This window comes from Oncorhynchus gorbuscha, linkage group LG09 (genome assembly GCF_021184085.1).
Source record: "Oncorhynchus gorbuscha isolate QuinsamMale2020 ecotype Even-year linkage group LG09, OgorEven_v1.0, whole genome shotgun sequence".
NCBI classification, from domain to species: domain Eukaryota; kingdom Metazoa; phylum Chordata; class Actinopteri; order Salmoniformes; family Salmonidae; genus Oncorhynchus; species Oncorhynchus gorbuscha.
Genome location: NC_060181.1, coordinates 45,011,320 through 45,031,573, shown reverse-complemented (window position 1 = coordinate 45,031,573; position 20,254 = coordinate 45,011,320). Strand labels below are relative to the sequence as shown.

The 20,254-nt window shown below is 43.0% G+C and overlaps 1 protein-coding gene across 2 annotated transcripts; it reads right to left on the bottom strand.

The window, feature by feature from the left end:
* Positions 1 to 1,374: 1,374 nt before the first annotated feature.
* aqp10b (aquaporin 10b) lies at positions 1,375 to 20,235 on the bottom strand. Of its 2 annotated transcripts, XM_046360966.1 has the most exons (7): positions 20,120 to 20,235; positions 19,681 to 19,856; positions 3,434 to 3,560; positions 3,180 to 3,317; positions 2,973 to 3,091; positions 2,557 to 2,774; positions 1,375 to 2,345 (listed from the first exon to the last, which is right to left on the bottom strand). In XM_046360966.1, exons 2-7 carry the CDS (start codon positions 19,756 to 19,758, stop codon positions 2,126 to 2,128), a joined length of 900 nt encoding a protein of 299 aa, XP_046216922.1. In that variant the 5' UTR covers positions 19,759 to 19,856; positions 20,120 to 20,235; the 3' UTR covers positions 1,375 to 2,125. The 2 variants fall into 2 exon arrangements, with proteins under 2 accessions (XP_046216922.1, XP_046216921.1); XM_046360965.1 differs by lacking the exons at positions 19,681 to 19,856; positions 20,120 to 20,235 and adding an exon at positions 4,489 to 4,712 and having other exon boundaries at positions 1,386 to 2,345.
* Between the last annotated feature and the right edge of the window lie 19 nt (positions 20,236 to 20,254).

Below are 20,254 nucleotides of genomic sequence, written 5' to 3'. Positions count from 1 at the left end.
GTCACACAAAATTAAAGTGGAAAACCACACTACAGGCTGATCCAACTTTGATGTAATGTCCTTAAAACAAGTCAAAATGAGGCTCAGTAGTGTGTGTGGGCTCCACGTGCCTGTATTACATTACATTTAAGTCATTTAGCAGACGCTCTTATCCAGAGCGACTTACATGTACATACAGGTATCTGCCAAAATAAAGGAAACGCCAACAAAGTGTTTTAAAATTATAAGTGTGTTGGGCCACCACAAGCTGACAGAACAGCTACAATGTGCCTTGGCATAGATTTAACAAGTGGACCTAAACCATGCCAATAAACTGCACCCTACACCATAACATATACTATTATGTATCTCTCTTTTACTCAAGTGTTTCCTTTACTTTGGCATTTACCGGTGTGCTTAGTCAGGAAGGCTGCAGTTTGGGCAGCATGCGCACCAAATATACAGCTTTTCGCATTGTGGCCATAGACATATAATCCATAGAAGGGGTTTGTAACCTCATACCCTGGCAATTTGACTGTTAAACTCATTGGTACACTAGCAATGGACGCCAGTCCTGACTAATGGGAACTGCCATCTATGGATTATATTCCTATGGTTGGTTGCAGTTGTCGGTTTGCCTTTTGCAAATTTCTAAATACAATTGCGGGAAAAATTTACAGTTTGCTTACTGCCGAATAGTGGAAACTAATCTGTCTGTAGAACCAATAGAAGGAAATTGTTCTCAAAAACTCCTAATATTTTGCGAACAGCACCACTGTTTTTAAAAGTAGCTTATCTTGAGAGAGCCGATGTGCTCGTCGTGGCAATAGCCTATCACCGTGAGTAGCTTATGGTGACCTCCCTACAATGCCTGGGCAAGCTCCTGATGAGGTGGCGAATGGTCTCCTGAGGGATCTCCTCCCAGACCCGGACTAAAGCATCCGCCAACTCCTGGACAGTCTGTGGTGGTCTATGGTCTGTTGGTGGATGGAGCGAGACATAATGTCCCAGATGTGCTCAATTGGATTCAGGTCTGGGGAACGGGCAGGCCAGTCCATAGCATCAATTCCTTCCTCTTGCAGGAACTGCTGACACACTCCAGCCACATGAGGTCTAGCATTGTCTTGCATTAGGAGGAACCCAGGGCCAACCGCACCAGCATATGGTCTCACAAGGGGTCTGAGGATCTCATTTCGGTACTTAATGGCAGTCAGGCTACCTCTGGCGAGCACATGGAGGGCTGTGCGGCCCCCCAAAGAAATGCCACCCCACACCATGACTGACCCACCACCAAACCGGTCATGCTGGAGGATGTTGCAGGCAGCAGAACGTTCTCCACGGCATCACCAGACTGTCACATGTGAACATAGCAAAGTACAGAAAGGTCCTTGATGAAAACCTGCTCCAGAGCACTCAGGACCTCAGACTGGGATGAAGGTTCCCCTTCCAACAGGACAATGACCCTAAGCACACAGCCGAGACAACACAGGAGTTGCTTCAGGACAAGTATCAATGTCTAGGGTGGCCCTGTCAGAGTCCAGACTTGAACCCGATCGAACATCTCTGGAGAGACTTGAAGATGGGTGCAGCGAGGCTCCCCATCCAACCTGACAGCTGTAGATTTGAAGGGGAAGAAACTATTCAATTTTAGCTTAAGGATGTAACGTAACAAATTCAAGGGGTCTGAATACTTTCTGACTGCACTGTATATACAGTACCAGTCAAGTTTTCATTGAATCCATTTTAGAATAAGGCTGTAACATAAAATGTGGAAAAAGGGAAGGGGTCTGAATACTTTCCGAAGGTACTATAGATAAATAATGATTCCGCTTTTATTTTCCATCTGTATTGTGGTCTGTGTGCTGAATTGCCATACATTTTATGTGCCGTTTCAAAATAAATGTGTACGGGATAACTTTGCTTTTTCAAGCCTATACTTCTGTCCAGTCATTGAAGAAGCTTTATATAACTGTTTAGGGACAGTATTGTATTTTTAATTTAGGCACATTTACAACTACAGTATTTTATACAGATAGATAATCATTCCTCTGTTTATAATTGTGACACATACACTAGTGTCTTGAAAAGAGTGTAATCTTATAGCCCTTTAGGATATAACAGTTTAAAATCCCACTATTCTCCCATTTCACATGATAGTTCCATCAAGTCCATCCTTAGGGTCTTTTTTTTCTGGATGTAGCTCCACTGCCTGCCTGCTCTCAGTGGCCTGTCCTTGGGCTGAGGACTCCGAGATGAGCCCCTTCTCTGGATGGTGGACCTCAATGAGGATCTCATAGATCAGTGTGCCTACCAGAGCGCCGGCACAAGTGGCCACTAAAGGCACCCACCACCAACCACGTCCCGCCCTGAGAGGGAAAGAAAGAAACAGTAACATCTCTCACCTGCTATCTGTATCAGTGTATACACAATGTCAAAGTACAATACTTTGCGATCAGCTTAAGATCCTCATGTGAATTTCAAGATCCCCCTAAAAATGCCTAACATATTAAAGTACTTGTTTGGTTTACTTAAACAAGGGCATTAAGAGTGTCAAAATATGTAGCAGAACTGACTTACTTAAACACCTCATCCCCCCAGCCAGCAATGTATGTGAACAGTCTAGGCCCAATGTCTCTGGCTGGGTTCAGGGCGTAGCCACTGTTGGAGCCCATGGAGACTCCGATCACCAACACCACAGCCCCCACCAGCACCGGCTGCAGACCTGCAGGCGCCGGGCTGTTCCTGCTGTCCCCCAGAGCCAGGATACACACCATGAGAGCAGCCGTGCCAACCACCTGGAGGTGGTGAGCCGGTTAACCACTACAGAGCAGTGACACCATGATGGCTGAGGCGCCATTCAACCTCTCCCAAATGATTGATAACAAATCAGCCCTTAGTAAAATACCTGATTGAGTCTTCCAGGTACAAATACATTTCCAATGTGTTTATGTTAGTTATCCTATATTCATGTAAACCAAGAAGGGGGTTCCGACCTGGTCCATGATGCCCCCCCACAGGCTCAGGTAGTCAGCAGGGTATGTGGAGAAGATGCCTGCTGTGGCTTTGGGACCACTCACGGTCAGGTGACCACCGCTGTAGAACTGTATAGCATCTGTGAATGGAAACACGCACAATCATGCTCCAGCCATAACTTTTGATTTTCTAGTATTCAAGGTTGATATTCTACATTTTCCCCTTACCATAGTACTGCAAGGCTACGGTGGCAGCAGCCATAAAGGCCCCCAGAATCTGGAACAAGACGTAGAAAGGCAGGCGTGTCCAAGGATGCCTGCCCAGAAAGCAGAGGCTGAGAGACACTGCAGGGTTCAGGTGAGCACCTTTGAGAGAACAAAACAACCATTATTTGATAATGTATCAACTATTTTATCAAGATATGGCCTCTTTCTTTCCTCTCCCTCATCCACATGTATAGATTTACACTCATAGACTTTACCTGACACCCCACGGGAAACATAGACTCCAAAGGTGGTTCCCAGAGCGAAACCCAGATTGATTGACAGGTAGTGACCGTTACTGTTTTCAGATGTCGTTACCTGGGCAACGGAGCCACATCCAAACAGCTGCAGTCACAACAAAACAAGGTCTGTGTCAGAGGAGTTATATCCCTAATGCATCGTATCCCCATTTTTTAAAACTACTGCTTGAATTGAGATGTCAAATAATCTCAGAATTTACTGTCATGGGTAATAAATCCGGTAACCAGGAAGGCCTATATTAAATTTCAATTGAAAGTGGTTCCCCATTGTCGTTTACTCAAATAGTGGGGTAACCTCAGAGAACCATTCCAGATTAGGCACGATTGGCTGATAAGCCAGTCTTTACATTCCACTGTTCTGAGGAAGTGTATCGCTTTATGATTTTGTTGTTCGCTATAATTTTTTTTTGACCCTGACAAGAGCAACAAGGCATTAATCTCAAGGCTTTGGGCATGTTCAATAGGGCAGAACGTTTATAATATTGCAAACGGAAATGTACAAACATTCTTTTTTCCAAAATACTCGAACTCTACTGATTTAGGAATTCCCTCCCACACCTCTCCTTCCACTCGTGCTCTCTTTCGCTCTCTCTTGGAGGTCAAAGTCCTTGGTTAGCCATTGTAACGATCCACCAATAGCACAAATGGGGTTTTGCAAGCACTTACAATTCAAAACAAGATCAGAGCGAGATAGCGTGTGGAAGGACTGGAGATTCAAATGAGAATAATAGAAACATTAAATGCCAAAGTTATCCTTAGTTGGATTGCACCTGCGCTGTCCCTTCCACCATTCACTGTACTTTGACAGACCGACCAATGGACAGATGTCTAAAGGAATAAGGCTCAACCTGAAGGATACACACCAACACACATATACAATCCTTGAAATACTACAATCATCTCCCTCTGCCTAACCTCAACCCTTACAACTGAGGTACTAGAAGGACAAGTCTCTCCAACCATTCCTACAGAGCAGCATGTACTATTCTGCCCAGTATCAGAAAGGCACTCACAATCATGATGTAGACCCCCAGGCACTCAGCCAAACACTCTCTGGCAAGGCTACTCCTGATTCGAAATTTATTTAGCAGTCGGTCCATCCCTGTAGCGCGTTTTGGACACTAAAAAGAAAGCTAATATAATGTCATCAGTAGTACTACGTAACTTGGACAGTGAACTTTTCCTCTCCGGCTGACTATTAACACGTTCACAGACTCATACCCGCAATCCTCTACGTCACTTGTTTTATGGCATGACTGAGGCTTGTGTATGTAGAAGGGTTATCAATCTGTTGGTCGTTCCACGAATAGAGTCGTTTCTGTGTTCTTTTTAAGTAGGAATTGTGCACCAATATTACATTTGTTTGTTAAATTAAATGAAGACCCCTTTAAAACAACCCCGATATTTGATTTTTTTTCTTTGGGGGGGGGGGGGGTCCTCTTTAATATTGGAACTAGATTGTAGTTTATATCAATTTAATTGTCTGCATCATTTCCCATCCCCCATATTTATTGTATAACTATATATGATTTGAAATATATACATTTTTCCTTAACCCTACCACTTTCCCCTTACATTCTATTGGTTGCAAGAATTTTGTATCATAATTTAAGTAGAAAAACGCTAAGTTTTGAATCCAGCGTTGTTTTGTTGTATCAGTTCTTAAACCATGTGCCTTGGAATTGGTGCATCGAAAATATTTTGCAATCTGTATGGCACAGCTGTAAATTTGTTGATCTAGCTCCAACCATGCAGTAATATCTAACAATTACCAACAATACACACAACCTAAAAGTAAAATAATGGAACTAAGGAATATATAAATTTTAGGATGAGCAATGTCAGTGGCATAGACTAAAATACAGTATATACACATATGAGATGAGTAAAGCAAAAATATGTAAACATTGTTAGAATGGCTCGCGTTCCATTATTACATTTCAAGTCTATGTATATGGGGCAGCAGCCTCTAAGGTGCAGGGTTATGTAACCGGGTCAAAGCCGCCTAGTGATGGCTATTTAACAGTCTGATGGCCTTGAGATAGAAGCTGTATTTCAGTCTCCCGGTCCCAGCTTTGATGCACCTATACTGACCTCACCTTCTGGATGATAGTGGTGTGAACAGGCAGTGGCTCGGGTGGTTGTTGTCCTTGATGCTCTTTTTGGCCTTCCTGTGACATCGGATGCTGTAGGTGTTCTGGAGGGCAGGGAGTTTGCCCCGGGTGATGCGTTGGGCAGTGTGATAGATAAATGATATATTTACCTGATTTGTATGACATTAATAATTAATGATTATATACACTTAACTAATAGTGAGACATTTCTCTCCTTCATTCTGAGTGAACTGAGAGGAGTCTTTTGAAGCTTGGCCTAGCAACTGATTAATGATGGCCAGGTAAAGACCTACAGCTGGCATTCCCTAGATAAGATGAGGTGGGTGTAACCGGGATAAATAGAGCCTGGGGGAGTAGAACATAATTATTGTGTCTAATTATCCTGGCATCTGGGAGACAACACCAGAGGCAGATGACAACAGGATGAACCCAAAGTGGCTTATGGTGCCCCCCTATCTATATGGGAAGGGTGGAACCAAACATACTTGGTATCAGCTATATAAAAAAACTGTGCATAGTCTGTAAAGGCTGCTCAGCCCAAAAGTCAAGACTATTGAGTTGACCGGTTTCATTATTGCAATAATGAATTGATTTTAAATAAAGATGATTATTTGAAGAAATGAATTTCCACAACAGCAGACTGACTCTGTAGTGCCCTGCGGTTGCGGGTGGTGCAGTTGCCATACCGGGCGATGATACAGCCCGACAGGATGATCTCAATTGTGCACCTGGAAAAGTTTGTGAGGGGTTTAGGTGCCAAGCCAAATTTCTTAAGTCTTCTGAGGTTTAAGAGGGGCTTTTGTGCTTTCACCACACTGTCTGTGTGGGTGGACCATTTCAGATTGTCAGTGATGTGTTCGCCGAGGAACTTGAAGCTTTCCACCTACTCCTCTGCGGTCCCGTCAATGTGGATCCTCTGCTGTTTCCTGAAGTCCACGATCAGCTCCTTTGTTTTGTCGACATTGAGTGGAAGGTTATTTTCCTGGCACCACACTCTCAGGGTCCTCACCTCCTCTACTGTAGGCTGTCTTGTCATTGTTGGTAATCAGGCCTAATACTGTTGTGTCGGAGGCATGTGTGGCCACGCAGTAATAGATGAACAGGGAGTACAGCAGGGGGCTGAGCTTAATGATGAGCTTGGAGGGTACTATGGTGTTGAATGCTGAGCTATAGTCAATGAACAGCATTTTTACATAGGTATTCCTTTTGTCCAGATGGGATAGGGCAGTGTGCAGTGCATCGTCTGTAGATCTTTTGAGACGGTAAGCAAATTGAAGTGGGTCTAGGGTGTCAGGTCAGGTATTATAATCATTAATTAGCCTATCAAAGAACTTCATGATGACAGAGGTCCGATAGTCATTTAGTTCAGTTACCTTTGCCTTCTTGGGTTGGGGAACAATGGTGGCCCTCTTGAAGCATGTGAGAACAGCAGACTGGAATCGGGAGAGATTGAATATGTCCATAAACACTCCAGCCAGCTGGTCTGCCCATGCTCTGACGACGCGGCTAGGGATGCCGTCTGGGCCGGCAGCCTTGCGAGGGCTAACATGCTTACATGTCTTACTCACGTTTGCCACGGAGAGCCCACAGTTCTTGGTAGCGGGTCAGGTCCGTGACACTGTGTTATCCTCCGGCGGAGGGGTTTAGCTTGTCCGGAAGCAAGACGACAGTGTCCCTGACATGGCTGGTTTTCCCTTTGTAGTTTGTGATTGTCTGTTGACCCTGTCACATACGTCTCGTGTCGGAGCCATTGAATTGTGACTCCACTTTGTCTCTATACTGACGTTTTGCCTGTTTGCTTGCCTCACGGAAGGAATAACTACACTTTGTATTCAGCCATACTCAGTCACGTTGCGGTGGTTCGCACTTTCAGTTTTGCGTGAATGCTGCCATCTATCCACGGTTTCAGTTTAGGCTAGGTCAGAGTGGGTACAACATCTCCTATACACTTCCTGATAAACTCAGTCCCCGTAACAGTGTATTCGTCAATGTTATTCTGAGGCTACCCAGAACATATCCCAGTCCGCGTGATCAAAACAATATTGAAGCGTGCATTCAGATTGGTCAGACCAGCATTGAATAGTCCTTACCACGGGTAATTTATGTTTGATTTTCTGCCAATAGGAAGAGAGGAGCAAAATGTAGTCGATCTGATATGCCGAAGGGAAGGCGGGGGAGGGTCTTGTAGGCAGGCATCCTGGAAGTTGGAGTTGCAGTGGTTGAGTGTTTTAGCAGCGAGAGTACTACAGTCACAATGTGTTGATAAAACTTCGGTAACGTTTTCTTCAACTTTGCTTGGTTAAAATTCCTACAATAATCCCTACAATAAAGGAAAGAGGAAAGAGGCTGAGATCCACCGATGAGGAGGGCCGTAGGAGAAAATGGGAAGACCACAGCCAGAGGGCCAAGATCAAAGGTCAGAAGAACCAACAGAGGGTTCAGCCACAGAACCTGAAGAGTCATCAGATGTCAAGGAAACCATCATACACACACACTATGGTTGTGAAACAAGAAAATCGCAACCATGGAAACACACATGCAGGGTATTTATTGCTTTCACATCCTACCCGTTCCCTTTGTGGACGGGGATGTGGAGAATAATAAATGGGTGAAAGCAGTGACATACATAGGATTACAGGGGAAGGGGAACACATCTGGCACACGGGTAATGATTTTCCATAAACCCACCTCCATAGTCTTTCTGTGGGAAACCCAGGTAGTACCAATTAGAAAGAAGGAGTTTGGATGTTAATTATTCCATTTTATGCAAAGTAACAATACCAGGGTTAGATAAAGAAACAGCAATTATACTATTCTGATGTTGGTCACTAGGGGAAAGGAAGCAGCATTGGAATGTGGATTATCCAATAATACAATAGGTTATAGTTCAGATGCAGCTAAATCATTTAAAGAGGGTGGGCCCATTGAGACTAAATGGCCAAGTTAGAAGGTTCCTAGCGTACAACCAGGTAACAATTCCCAGTTGATTAAATGCATAGAAGTACAATGGGGAGAGTATCTGACTGGTAGTGTAAAGCCTCTAAATGATAAAGGAGATGTTGTGTTGGCAGGATTAAAACCAAAAATAACTCCCCCTGTTTGTATCTGCAACTCAGGGAATTGTGGGAAACACCACTAATTGCCTGTCTTACACAGGCCTAAAAACAGATACCAGTAGTTTTGATGTACTGGATAGGCAACAATTGATAACTAGGGTAAATATGTCATAGGCATGTCATAGGCAAAGGCATGGGTACACCTCCAGATCATTTCTGGATCTGAGGGGGTAATGGCTACATGTTCCTCCCCATGGGATGGAAAGGGTGTTATTATCTGGGGGAAACTGAACTGACAGTAGCAACATTACTTGCTTCGGAGTTGCTGAACAGTTCTTTGCAAATTAGTTTCAGATCGAATGGCAGAGCTCAAAATAATGAAGCTAATGGACATGTGTTGTCTCAGAGATGGCAGCCCTAGTCATCTTTCTAGGTGCAGGAGTTGTAGTAAAGGGGATTAATAATTTGACATACTCCATGCAGGCCCTTACTAGTTTGAAAGTACAGGGTTTTAATCAAATCTGAAAAATGTCATGTTAATTTTGGAAATGTGATGGAAAAAGTTGTTGACTTTGTTTTCCTTGTTTACTCCTATGCTTGTAGGAGGTTTGGTCGATTTTGGTTACCGTTTATATTTGCAACTGCTCTTGAACACGCTGGAATGATGGTGTTGGTGGAAGCTGATACAAATCGTGCTGAAGGTGAGACTGGTTTAGTTCTGGTTTCTTGTAATCTCATTATTTTTTCAACTCGTGTGGTTCTTCCAAGGACTCAAGAGGAAATGGGAGTATAGCCAGACTCATCCACCCCCACCAGCATTCCAGGAACCTCGGGAGTTGTTTCTCCCTTTAGAAGGCCATCACTGTGATCAAATGGATCTGGGGGATTTGCCAACTCTGTTTGATTTCAGAGGAGAATATTATGATTGAAGCTTGTGAGACTAATTAGTCTCAAAGGGGGAAATGAAAGGGGTTCACCTAGGGGTCGTACCAAATGTTTGATGTATTATAATAATTGATTATGATTGTGTTGTATTAATAAAAGGGGAGTGGTTATAAGACCCCTCCCTCCTTACATGTATAGGGTCCAAGACTACAGATTAACATTATGCGGTTTAATATCGTTCCACAGTACTTTTATAGTCTCTCTGCTTCTTATGAAGAAACTGTCTGAGAAATGTGTGACTGTGAAGATAGAACTCTGCGGAGGAGTGTACGAGATAAGAGATTAGTCAGACATTCCACTATAAATCCATTTGGACAAACTGCTAAGCTTTTAGATAGCTACATAAACAAGAGTTTTAGTGTTGAGTAGGCATGGTTTGGTCTTATAAGTAGAAGATAATGACGTATCTAGGGCTGGACTTTGGGTTTAATAAAATAACTTGGGACCTTTTCTTTTATGCAAGAACTTACTCGGAAACACGAGTTATGTTCCTGTTGTCAACTTCTGTCTGCAATTGCATTAATAAAGGTTTTTGAATGATTTAATTAAAGATAGTCATAATGCTAATTTCACCAATGAACAAGGAAATGAACCCCAACACCATGGTAGCCAGATCTTGTCTATTTTTTTCTAACTTTGTATGAAAATGTATTGTTGCGACAATCTCTCTCTTCGGGATATGAATACCATGTGTCCACTTCTCCGCCAGACAATTGTGTTGGTAATGTGCACGGTAATGTAAAAGTTGTATTTTTTTTGTGATCCAATAGGTATTATGGTACACTTATCATAATTTGGTTGTAATCCAGAGAGGTTATGAAAAAAAATCTAGATCCTCTGAGGCTATGGAAGGATCCAAAAGAAAACATGCATCATCAGCGTACAATGACACCTTTGTTTTTAAGGCCTGGATCTCTAGCCCCTTGATATTATAGTTGGATATGATTTTAATAGCCAACATTTCAATGGCAATAATAAATAGATATGCCGATAGTGGAAAACATTGTTTTACTCCTCTTGACAGTTTAATAATTTGAGAAGTAAACATTTATTATTTTACACCTAGGGTTACTATACAGTTGAAGTCGGAAGTTTACATACACCTTAGCCAAGTAGATTTAAACTCAGTTTTTCACAACTCCTGACATTTAATCATGGTAAAAATTCCCTGTTTTAGGTCAGTTATGATCACCACTTTATTTTAAGAATGTGAAATGTCAGAATAATAGTAGAGAGAATTGTCTTTCAGCTTTTATTTCTTTCATCACATTCCCAGTGGATCATTAGTTTACATACACTCAATTAGTATTTGGTAAAAGTTTGAGGGTCTAATGGAACCTTGTGTGAGGAACTTGGTTATAGATTAGGATGAACCAAGTCAGTACTGAGGTACTGGTTGACAAGTGATTGAATATGTTATATGCGCATTGGTGTCCTTACCTGAGCGAAGTTACGGGTTTTTAAAGAATTGTTGTGTTTGTTGTCCTTACCTGAGGGAAGGCACAGGTTTTATGTATGGTGTCCTTACCTGAGGGAATACACTGGTTTTATGTATGGTGTTCTTACCTGAGGGAAGACACTGGTTTTATGTATGGTGTTCTTACCTGAGGGAATACACTGGTTTTATGTATGTGTTCTTACCTGAGGGAATACACTGGTTTTATGTATGGTGTTCTTACCAGAGGGAAGACACTGGTTTTATGTATGGTGTTCTTACCTGAGGGAAGACACTGGTTTTATGTATGGTGTTCTTACCTGAGGGAAGACACTGGTTTTATGTATGGTGTTCTTACCTGAGGGAAGACACTGGTTTTATGTATGTGTTCTTACCTGAGGGAATACACTGGTTTTATGTATGGTGTTCTTACCAGAGGGAAGACACTGGTTTTATGTATGGTGTTCTTACCTGAGGGAAGACACTGGTTTTATGTATGGTGTTCTTACCTGAAAGAATACACTGGTTTTATGTATGGTGTTCTTACCTGAAAGAATACACTGGTTTTATGTATGGTGTTCTTACCTGAGGGAAGACACTGGTTTTATGTATGGTGTCCTTACCTGAAAGAATACACTGGTTTTATGTATGGTGTCCTTACCTGAAAGAATACACTGGTTTTATGTATGGTGTTCTTACCTGAGGGAATACACTGGTTTTATGTATGGTGTTCTTACCTGAAAGAATACACTGGTTTTATGTATGGTGTTCTTACCTGAAAGAATACACTGGTTTTATGTATGGTGTTCTTACCTGAAAGAATACACTGGTTTTATGTATGGTGTTCTTACCTGAAAGAATACACTGGTTTTATGTATGGTGTTCTTACCTGAAAGAATACACTGGTTTTATGTATGGTGTTCTTACCTGAAAGAATACACTGGTTTTATGTATGGTGTTCTTACCTGAAAGAATACACTGGTTTTATGTATGGTGTTCTTACCTGAGGGAATACACTGGTTTTATGTATGGTGTCCTTACCTGAGGGAAGACACTGGTTTTATGTATGGTGTTCTTACCTGAGGGAAGACACTGGTTTTATGTATGGTGTCCTTACCTGAGGGAATACACTGGTTTTGTTTTGATATATGTATAATTGGTGGGATTATAGATTTGGTGTAGGACAATTGTTGTATGAGTTGTGTATTTGATAACAGTGAATGGATATATGCTAGTCAATATCAAGAATTTCTATGTACTGAAATAAATCTAGACTGGTATAGACAACAAGTCTTTAAGACTAGTACAAGAAGGGACACATTTGCAAATTGCGTGTTGGGAAAGACATGTGAGTTTACTCTTCCATGACACCCACAAGAGAGGAGACAGGGAGACCCCCGTACTGAAGTTAAAATACAATTGAAACCCATTATGGTTATTTACCACACATATGTGGAACCATTTACAGGAGCGTGGTTCGTGAATAAATGTAGTGAAACTAAAGACGAGGGGTTATAGAAAATAGAACTGGGTTGGGTATATCATCCTGTGTTACGTTCTACTACCTGTACACGGGGATAGAACTGGGTTTTTCTACACTACCATACAGATAAGTCACTCAGTCCACATTACATAGAACCTGATTCAAACAAAATCACGGGGCACCGTGACAGATTCAGCCAAAGGCAGTACAGAGACAGTGGGTTCCACATCAATGAAGGCTGGGTTTGACCTCTCTAACACTGCACTGCCTGATTCTGACTTGGAGCTTTTCGCTGACCAATTTTCTATGATTCTGCTAAATAGGGGTTTGTCTCTCCTGGTGTGGTGTCTGGAGGAGTAGGGGTTTTCACAATGCTTGTGGAAGTCCTATTCGTAATAGAACTATGGTTTGGAGGCTATGATGCTGCCCTCTGCTTTGTGAAGGTTGCTGCTCACACTGGGCAGGAAAAATCTTGTGAGTATGGGTAACACCATGGCAGGTGAGGCTGCTAAATTAGCCAATTTACCCATACACAGCAACCTTCACAAAGCAGAGGGCAGCATCATAGCCTCCAAACCATAGTTCTATTACGAATAGTGGTTGACTGTGTTGGCTCTTTCCTCACTACATGTTTGTGTGGGTGAAACCGGCCCTGTCAACACGTGGGTAAAGTTTGTTCGAGACTTAGGTAGAGAAGTGTCCCCAAACGGGACTACGGTGTTAATTTTGTCGAAACCCAAATCCACGAGAGAGTTGTTTGGTTCAATGAGTAGTCCAATAGCAGAGACGGATCAGGCCTGTGGAATGTTGTATTCTATGAGTGTTTTGATTTTTTTGTTGTCTTGGTAAATGGGCAGTGAAGAAGACCATGCCTGGTTTTGTAGTATTGGCTTTACCTGCCTCATATGGTGAACACTATGATACTATGATGCCACTGGTGTTGACCCCAACTATGACCCTCTTGCTTGCCCATCTGACCCAGAGGATGATGACTATACCACCTATATGTGAATGGTCAAAAGGTCCAGATGTCTAACATTGATTTCTGTACATGGTTATATGAGACTAGGTAGTCTCAAAGGCATTGGGGTTACCCTGGGGGTAACAAAAAAAAGAGTTTTCATATTTTTCATCCTTGAAATGCAAGAGAAAGGCCATAATATAATATTGCAGTTTAGGCAGAATTTAGATTTTGGCCACTAGATGACAGCAGTGTGTGTGCAAAGTATCAGATTGATCTGATCCAGTGGAGCATTGCAATACTGGACAATATTTTGTATCAAGTTTGCCCATATTTTCCGAATTGGTCAATTCATACATTTTCAAGTACATAACTATAGAGAACATACAAAAATGATATGGTAATACAAAATTTAAGTTTACACACTCAGGAATGTCATACATGATGGATTAACTTTCACATATCTAGATGGCTGGGCGGGGTGGGTGTGGAGCCAGAGACAGCAGGGCTTCAAATTATAGAACCCAGTTCCTACATTTGAATATAAAAATTGATTTTATAAAACAAAACTATGCTACAATTTATCTCTGGTACCCTCAGAAGGACATATCAGAGCAAGATTACTGAATGTAAGTACATTGTTTACCTTCAGAGGTAACATTGCAAAAATCTGAAACTTTCTGTCCAAAAATGATGCAGAAAAATGAATCCATGCTTTTGTCACTTCTAGGTTAGACTACTGCAATGCCTTACTTTCCGGCTTCAATTAGTGCTAAATACGGCTGCTAGAATCCTGACTAGAACCAAAACATTTGATCATATTACTCCAGTGCTAGCCTCTGGCTTCCTCTCAAAGCAAGGCCTGATTTCAAGGTTTTACTGCTAACCTACAAAGCTTTACATGGGCTTGCTCTCTGATTTGGTCCTGCCATACATACCTACATGTACGCTACGGTCACAAGACGCAGGCCTCGTAATTGTCCCTAGAATTTCTAAGCAAACAGCTGGAGGCAGGGCTTTCTCCTATAGAGCTCCATTTTTATGGAACGGTCTGCCTACCCATGTCAGAGACGCAAACTCGGTCTCAACCTTTAAGTCTTTACTGAAGACTCATCTCTTCAGTGGGTCATATGATTGAGTGTAGTCTGGCCCAGGAGTGGGAAGGTGAACGGAAAGGCTCTGGATCAACGGACCGCCCTTGCTGTCTCTGCCTGGCCGGTTCCCCTCTTTCCACTGGGATTCTCTGCCTCTAACCCTATTACAGGGGCTGAGTCACTGGCTTACTGGGGCTCTCTCATGCCATCCATGGAAGGGGTGCGTCACCTAAGTGGGTTGATTCACTGATGTGGTCATCCTGTCTGGGTTGGCGCCCCCCCCTCCCTTGGGTTGTGCCATGGCGGAGATCCAATTTGTAAGTCGCTCTGGATAAGAGCGTCTGCTAAATGACTTAAATGTAAATGTAATCTATATGGGCTATACTCAGCCTCGTCTCAGGATGGTAAGTTGGTGGTTGAAGATATCCCTCTAGTGGTGTGGGGGCTGTGCTTTGGCAAAGTGGGTGGGGTTATATCCTTCCTGTTTGGCCCTGTCCGGGGGTGTCCTCGGATGGGGCCACAGTGTCTCCTGACCCCTCCTGTCTCAGCCTCCAGTATTTATGCTGCAGTAATTTGTGTCGGGGGGCTAGGGTCAGTTTGTTATATCTGGAGTACTTCTCCTGTCCTATTCGGTGTCCTGTGTGAATTTAAGTGTGCTTTCTCTAATTCTCTCTTTCTTTTCTCTCGGAGGACCTGAGCCTTAGGACCATGTCCCAAGACTACCTGACATGATGACTCCTTGCTGTCCCCAGTCTAGTCATTCAACTGAGACTGCTCTCCTCTGTATCACGGAGGCGCTCCGCACTGCTAAAGCTAACTCTCTCTCCTCTGCTCTCATCCTTCTAGATCTATCGGCTGCCTTCAATACTGTGAACCATCAGATCCTCCTCTCCACCCTCTCCGAGTTGGGCATCTCCGGCGCGGCCCACGCTTGGATTGCGTCCTACCTGACAGGTCGCTCCTACCAGGTGGCGTGGCGAGAATCTGTCTCCTCACCACGCGCTCTCACCACTGGTGTCCCCCAGGGCTCTGTTCTAGGCCCTCTCCTATTCTCGCTATACACCAAGTCACTTGGCTCTGTCATTACCTCACATGGTCTCTCCTATCATTGCTATGCAGATGACACACAACTAATCTTCTCCTTTCCCCCTTCTGATGACCAGGTGGCGAATCGCATCTCTGCATGTCTGGCAGACATATCAGTGTGGATGACTGATCACCACCTCAAGCTGAACCTCGGCAAGACGGAGCTGCTCTTCCTCCCGGGGAAGGATTGCCCGTTCCATGATCTCGCCATCACGGTTGACAACTCCATTGTGTCCTCCTCCCAGAGCGCTAAGAACCTTGGTGTGATCCTGGACAACACCCTGTCGTTCTCAACCAACATCAAGGCGGTGGCCCGTTCCTGTAGGTTCATGCTCTACAACATCCGCAGAGTACGACCCTGCCTCACACAGGAAGCGGTGCAGGTCCTAATCCAGGCACTTGTCATCTCCCGTCTGGATTACTGCAACTCGATGTTGGCTGGGCTCCCTGCCTGTGCCATTAAACCCCTTCAACTCATCCAGAACGCCGCAGCCCGTCTGGTGTTCAACCTTCCCAAGTTCTCTCACGTCACCCCGCTCCTCCGTTCTCTCCACTGGCTTCCAGTTGAAGCTCGCATCCGCTACAAGACCATGGTGCTTGCCTACGGAACTGTGAGGGGAACGGCACCTCAGTACCTCCAGGCTCTGATCAGGCCCTACACCCAAACAAGGGCACTGCGTTCATCCACCTCTGGCCTGCTCGCCTCCCTACCACTGAGGAAGTACAGCTCCCGCTCAGCCCAGTCAAAACTGTTCGCTGCTCTGGCCCCCCAATGGTGGAACAAACTTCCTCACGACGCCAGGACAGCGGAGTCAATCACCACCTTCTGGAGACACCTGAAACCCCACCTCTTTAAGGAATACCTAGGATAGGATAAGTATTCCCTCTCACCGCCCCCCCCTTTAAGATTTAGATGCACTATTGTAAAGTGACTGTTCCACTGGATGTCATAAGGTGAATGCACCAATTTGTAAGTCGCTCTGGATAAGAGCGTCTGCTAAATGACTTAAATGTAAATGTAATGAAGGCCTGATTCACGCAGTCTCCTCTGAACAGTTGAGGTGTGTTACTTGAACTTTGTGAAGCATTTATTTGGGCTGCAATTTCTGAGGCTGGTACCTCTAATGAACTTATCCTCTGCAGCAAAGGTAACTCTGGGTATTCCTTTCCTATGGCGGTCCTCATGAGAGCCAGTTTTATCATAATGTAACCGATGTGAAATGGCTAGCTAGTTAGCGGGGTGCGCGCTAATAGCGTTTCAATCGGTGACGTCACTCGCTCTGAGACCTTGAATTATTTGTTCCCCTTGTGGAGCGATGTGTAACGATGCTTCGGGGGTGGCTGTTGTCTATGTGTGCGATGAGCGGGACAGAAGCTATACAATAGCTTCTTGATGGGTTTTGCGACTGCACTTGAAGAAACTTACAAAGTTCTTGAAACTTTCCATATTGACTGACCTTCATGTCTTCAAGTAATGGACTGTCGTTTCCTCTTTGCTTTTTTGAGCTGTTCTTGCCATAATATGGACTTGGTATTTTAGCAAATAGGGCTATCTTCTGTATACCACCCCTACCTTGTCACAACACAACTGATTGGCTCAAACACAGTAAGGAAAGAAATTCCACAAATTAAATTAACAAGGCACACCTGATAACTGAACTGCATTTCAGGTGACTACCTTATGCATCTGGTTGTGAGAATGCCAAGTGTGCAAAGCTGTCATCAAGGAAAAGGGTGGCTAAGAATCTCAAATATGTTGATTTGTTTAACACTTTTTTGGTTACCACATGATTTCATGTGTTATTTCATAGTTTTGATGTCTTCTCTATTATTCTACATTGTATAAAATAGTACAAATAAAGAAAAACCTTGAATTATTAGGTGTTCAAACTTCTGACTGGTACTGTGTATAATTTTAAAATTGAATTCCACAATGAACTTCTATGCGTAATAAAGTAGGCACTTTGTTACCTTTAAACAGGATTGGCATGACAACAACAAAAATAATTTATTGTGATTTATCCTATACTGTCTAACACCATTACCCCTTAGCCACAGATGTGGGAAACATACACACAAACAACCACACTCAGGTGGTGAACAGTTGCTCCATCTCCGAGCCCAACTCAAGAGAATACTTGATGTGCTAATGCATATACAGTTGTAGCTGTTTGAGAAGGCATGCAAAAGTGATGGACTTGCTTTGACAGTCATTTCTGAAGATAATTTATTTCATGTGATGTCATTTACGGCGGTCCCTCATTTTAAGGTCAATCGTGTTTCATGAAATTAACTCTCATATTGAGGTAATTATTTTTTATAAAAGAAACATTGAACATAGTCATATCTCTGGTGAAGCAGGTGAGCTGGTTCTACTCTTTTTTTTAGCCATTTTCTGATGTTTTGTGATGGAAAACTAAGCATGTCGAGAATAACATGTCAACCCCGTTACCCATAGCTAGAAGTGTTTTAAAAATACAACAATTGTTAAGCTTGCATTCAACTGCCCCTCCCTGCTGCACACAACAAGCTTCCATTCCCCCTGTCACAAGGGGATTCATGGCTGATTTAAGATGAAAAACTCAACCCTGTTACTTTAATGTCACTTACTATATCCATTTTATTCTTTACCCCTTGAGATGGTAAAATATAGTTTTTTATTAAGTTGAACATGTGCTCTTTATGGCAATGTTAAATTAGGTGAATCGTTTATACTACCCAAAATGTACTCTATTTGTGAAACGACCCCTGTATGACATCTCATTAATGCCGGTTGCCAGCTCTATGGTTCATACTGTTGTAAACAACAGTATCTTGCCAGTTGGTATCACACAACAGTATCATTAAATGGAGTGTAAATGGAATGATGTATAGATTGCTCAAAAGCTGTATATTTATGTACTATATATGGCTCTGTACTGTTGATAGAGCTCTCTGTTACAACACCATTGCAGCATAAATACGAAACGTTTGATCGGGCTACGACAGTAGGATTCCATGAGAGTTACAAATTATAACATTCACACTGCTTTGACTTTATAAATACCACAATTTGGATTATCTCTGTTTTGTATTTGGAGGGGTTAAGCATAAATGAGGCTACCGGTAGTGGTCTTGAATTACCACTTACCAGAGGTACCTGACACCCACTGAAAAGGCAATATTGACCCTTGGTCCCCAGAGTCAACTTCCTCTGGGCTATTACCGCACAGCCAAACATCTGAGGGAGAGAGAGGGACGGAATGGGGATACAGGAGAAAGGGCGGGGGAGGCATGGGGGAGAGCAATGTTCCACGGTCAAGTTAGTACAGTCAACATGCATGCTAGACAAACATCTGAGGGAGAGAGAGAGAGAGAGGGACGGAATGGGGATAGAGGAGAAAGAGCGGGAGAGGCATGGGGGAGAGCAATGTTCCACGGTCAAGTTAGTACAGTCAACATGCACGCTAGAGAAACGTCTGAGGGAGAGAGAGAGAGGGACGGAATGGGGATAGAGGAGAAAGGGCGGGAGAGGCATGGGGGAGAGCAATGTGCCACGGTCAAGTTAGTACAGTCAACATGCATGCTAGACAAACGTCTTCGATAGAAAGCACACTGATAAGGGAATGAAGATGGAAGAGAAAAAGACGGAGATTGCAACAAGGTTGGCGAGAACTAAAAGCAGCATGTAGAGACTTGCAATGGAGGTGATGGAAGAGTAAAGTAATTTCCAATTGAGAACATTCCATTTTAACCCAGGGTTGCTCTGTTCAGTTGAATGTTTCTGGATCGCACTCCAACTCTCAAGTCTTGACTACCTTGTCAAAACAAATCTTTCACTGACTTGCCAAGTTAAATAAAGGTTCAATAAAAATAAAGGGTCAATGGATTCTTTCAGAACAGCATTTCGATTATGCTCAACATTGTGGTGAGGTAGTTTTTGCTCCCAAGCACTTTCAAACACAGAATAAACAAATTCCTAGGAGATGTAAGAATGCATAAAACATTAACAACCCTTGAGAAATAAATACATTTTGGGATAAAGTACTCACCATAAGGACGAACGTAGCCAAGGTCTTAACAGCGTATTCCTCACCCGTCTCTTCAGTCCCTCCATCCTTTCTACCCATCTGTACCAACTAAATCAATTGTTTCCATTTCTAAGTCTCCCAATTGTTCTCTATCAATATTACCCTCTCAGATATCCGATTGTCTCGTCCTGGTAGTCCTGCGTCAAACCCAAAATACTTTTATATATATATATATATATATATATATATACAAAAAACACATCGAAGGGGTAACTTTAAGGTATTAGAACATGAAGGACAAACAATACATTATCAAAACACTATCAAACATGCATCAATCTTTCCGCAACAGCGTGAGGGTGCGTGTGCATGATAGTGATATAAAATATACACTGCTTTATCAATATTACCCTCTTAGATATTAGATCGTCTAGTCCTGCGTCAAACCCAAAATACTTACAACTGAAGTGGTGGTTAAACTATCTGTTTCCAGAGGCTCTGTCCAGGTAACTCAGCTTGTCCGTCCTGTATGACCCCTCTATTAACGCAATAAGTATGTCACGGTGAGTAGGACAAACGAGCAACTACTCTGTTT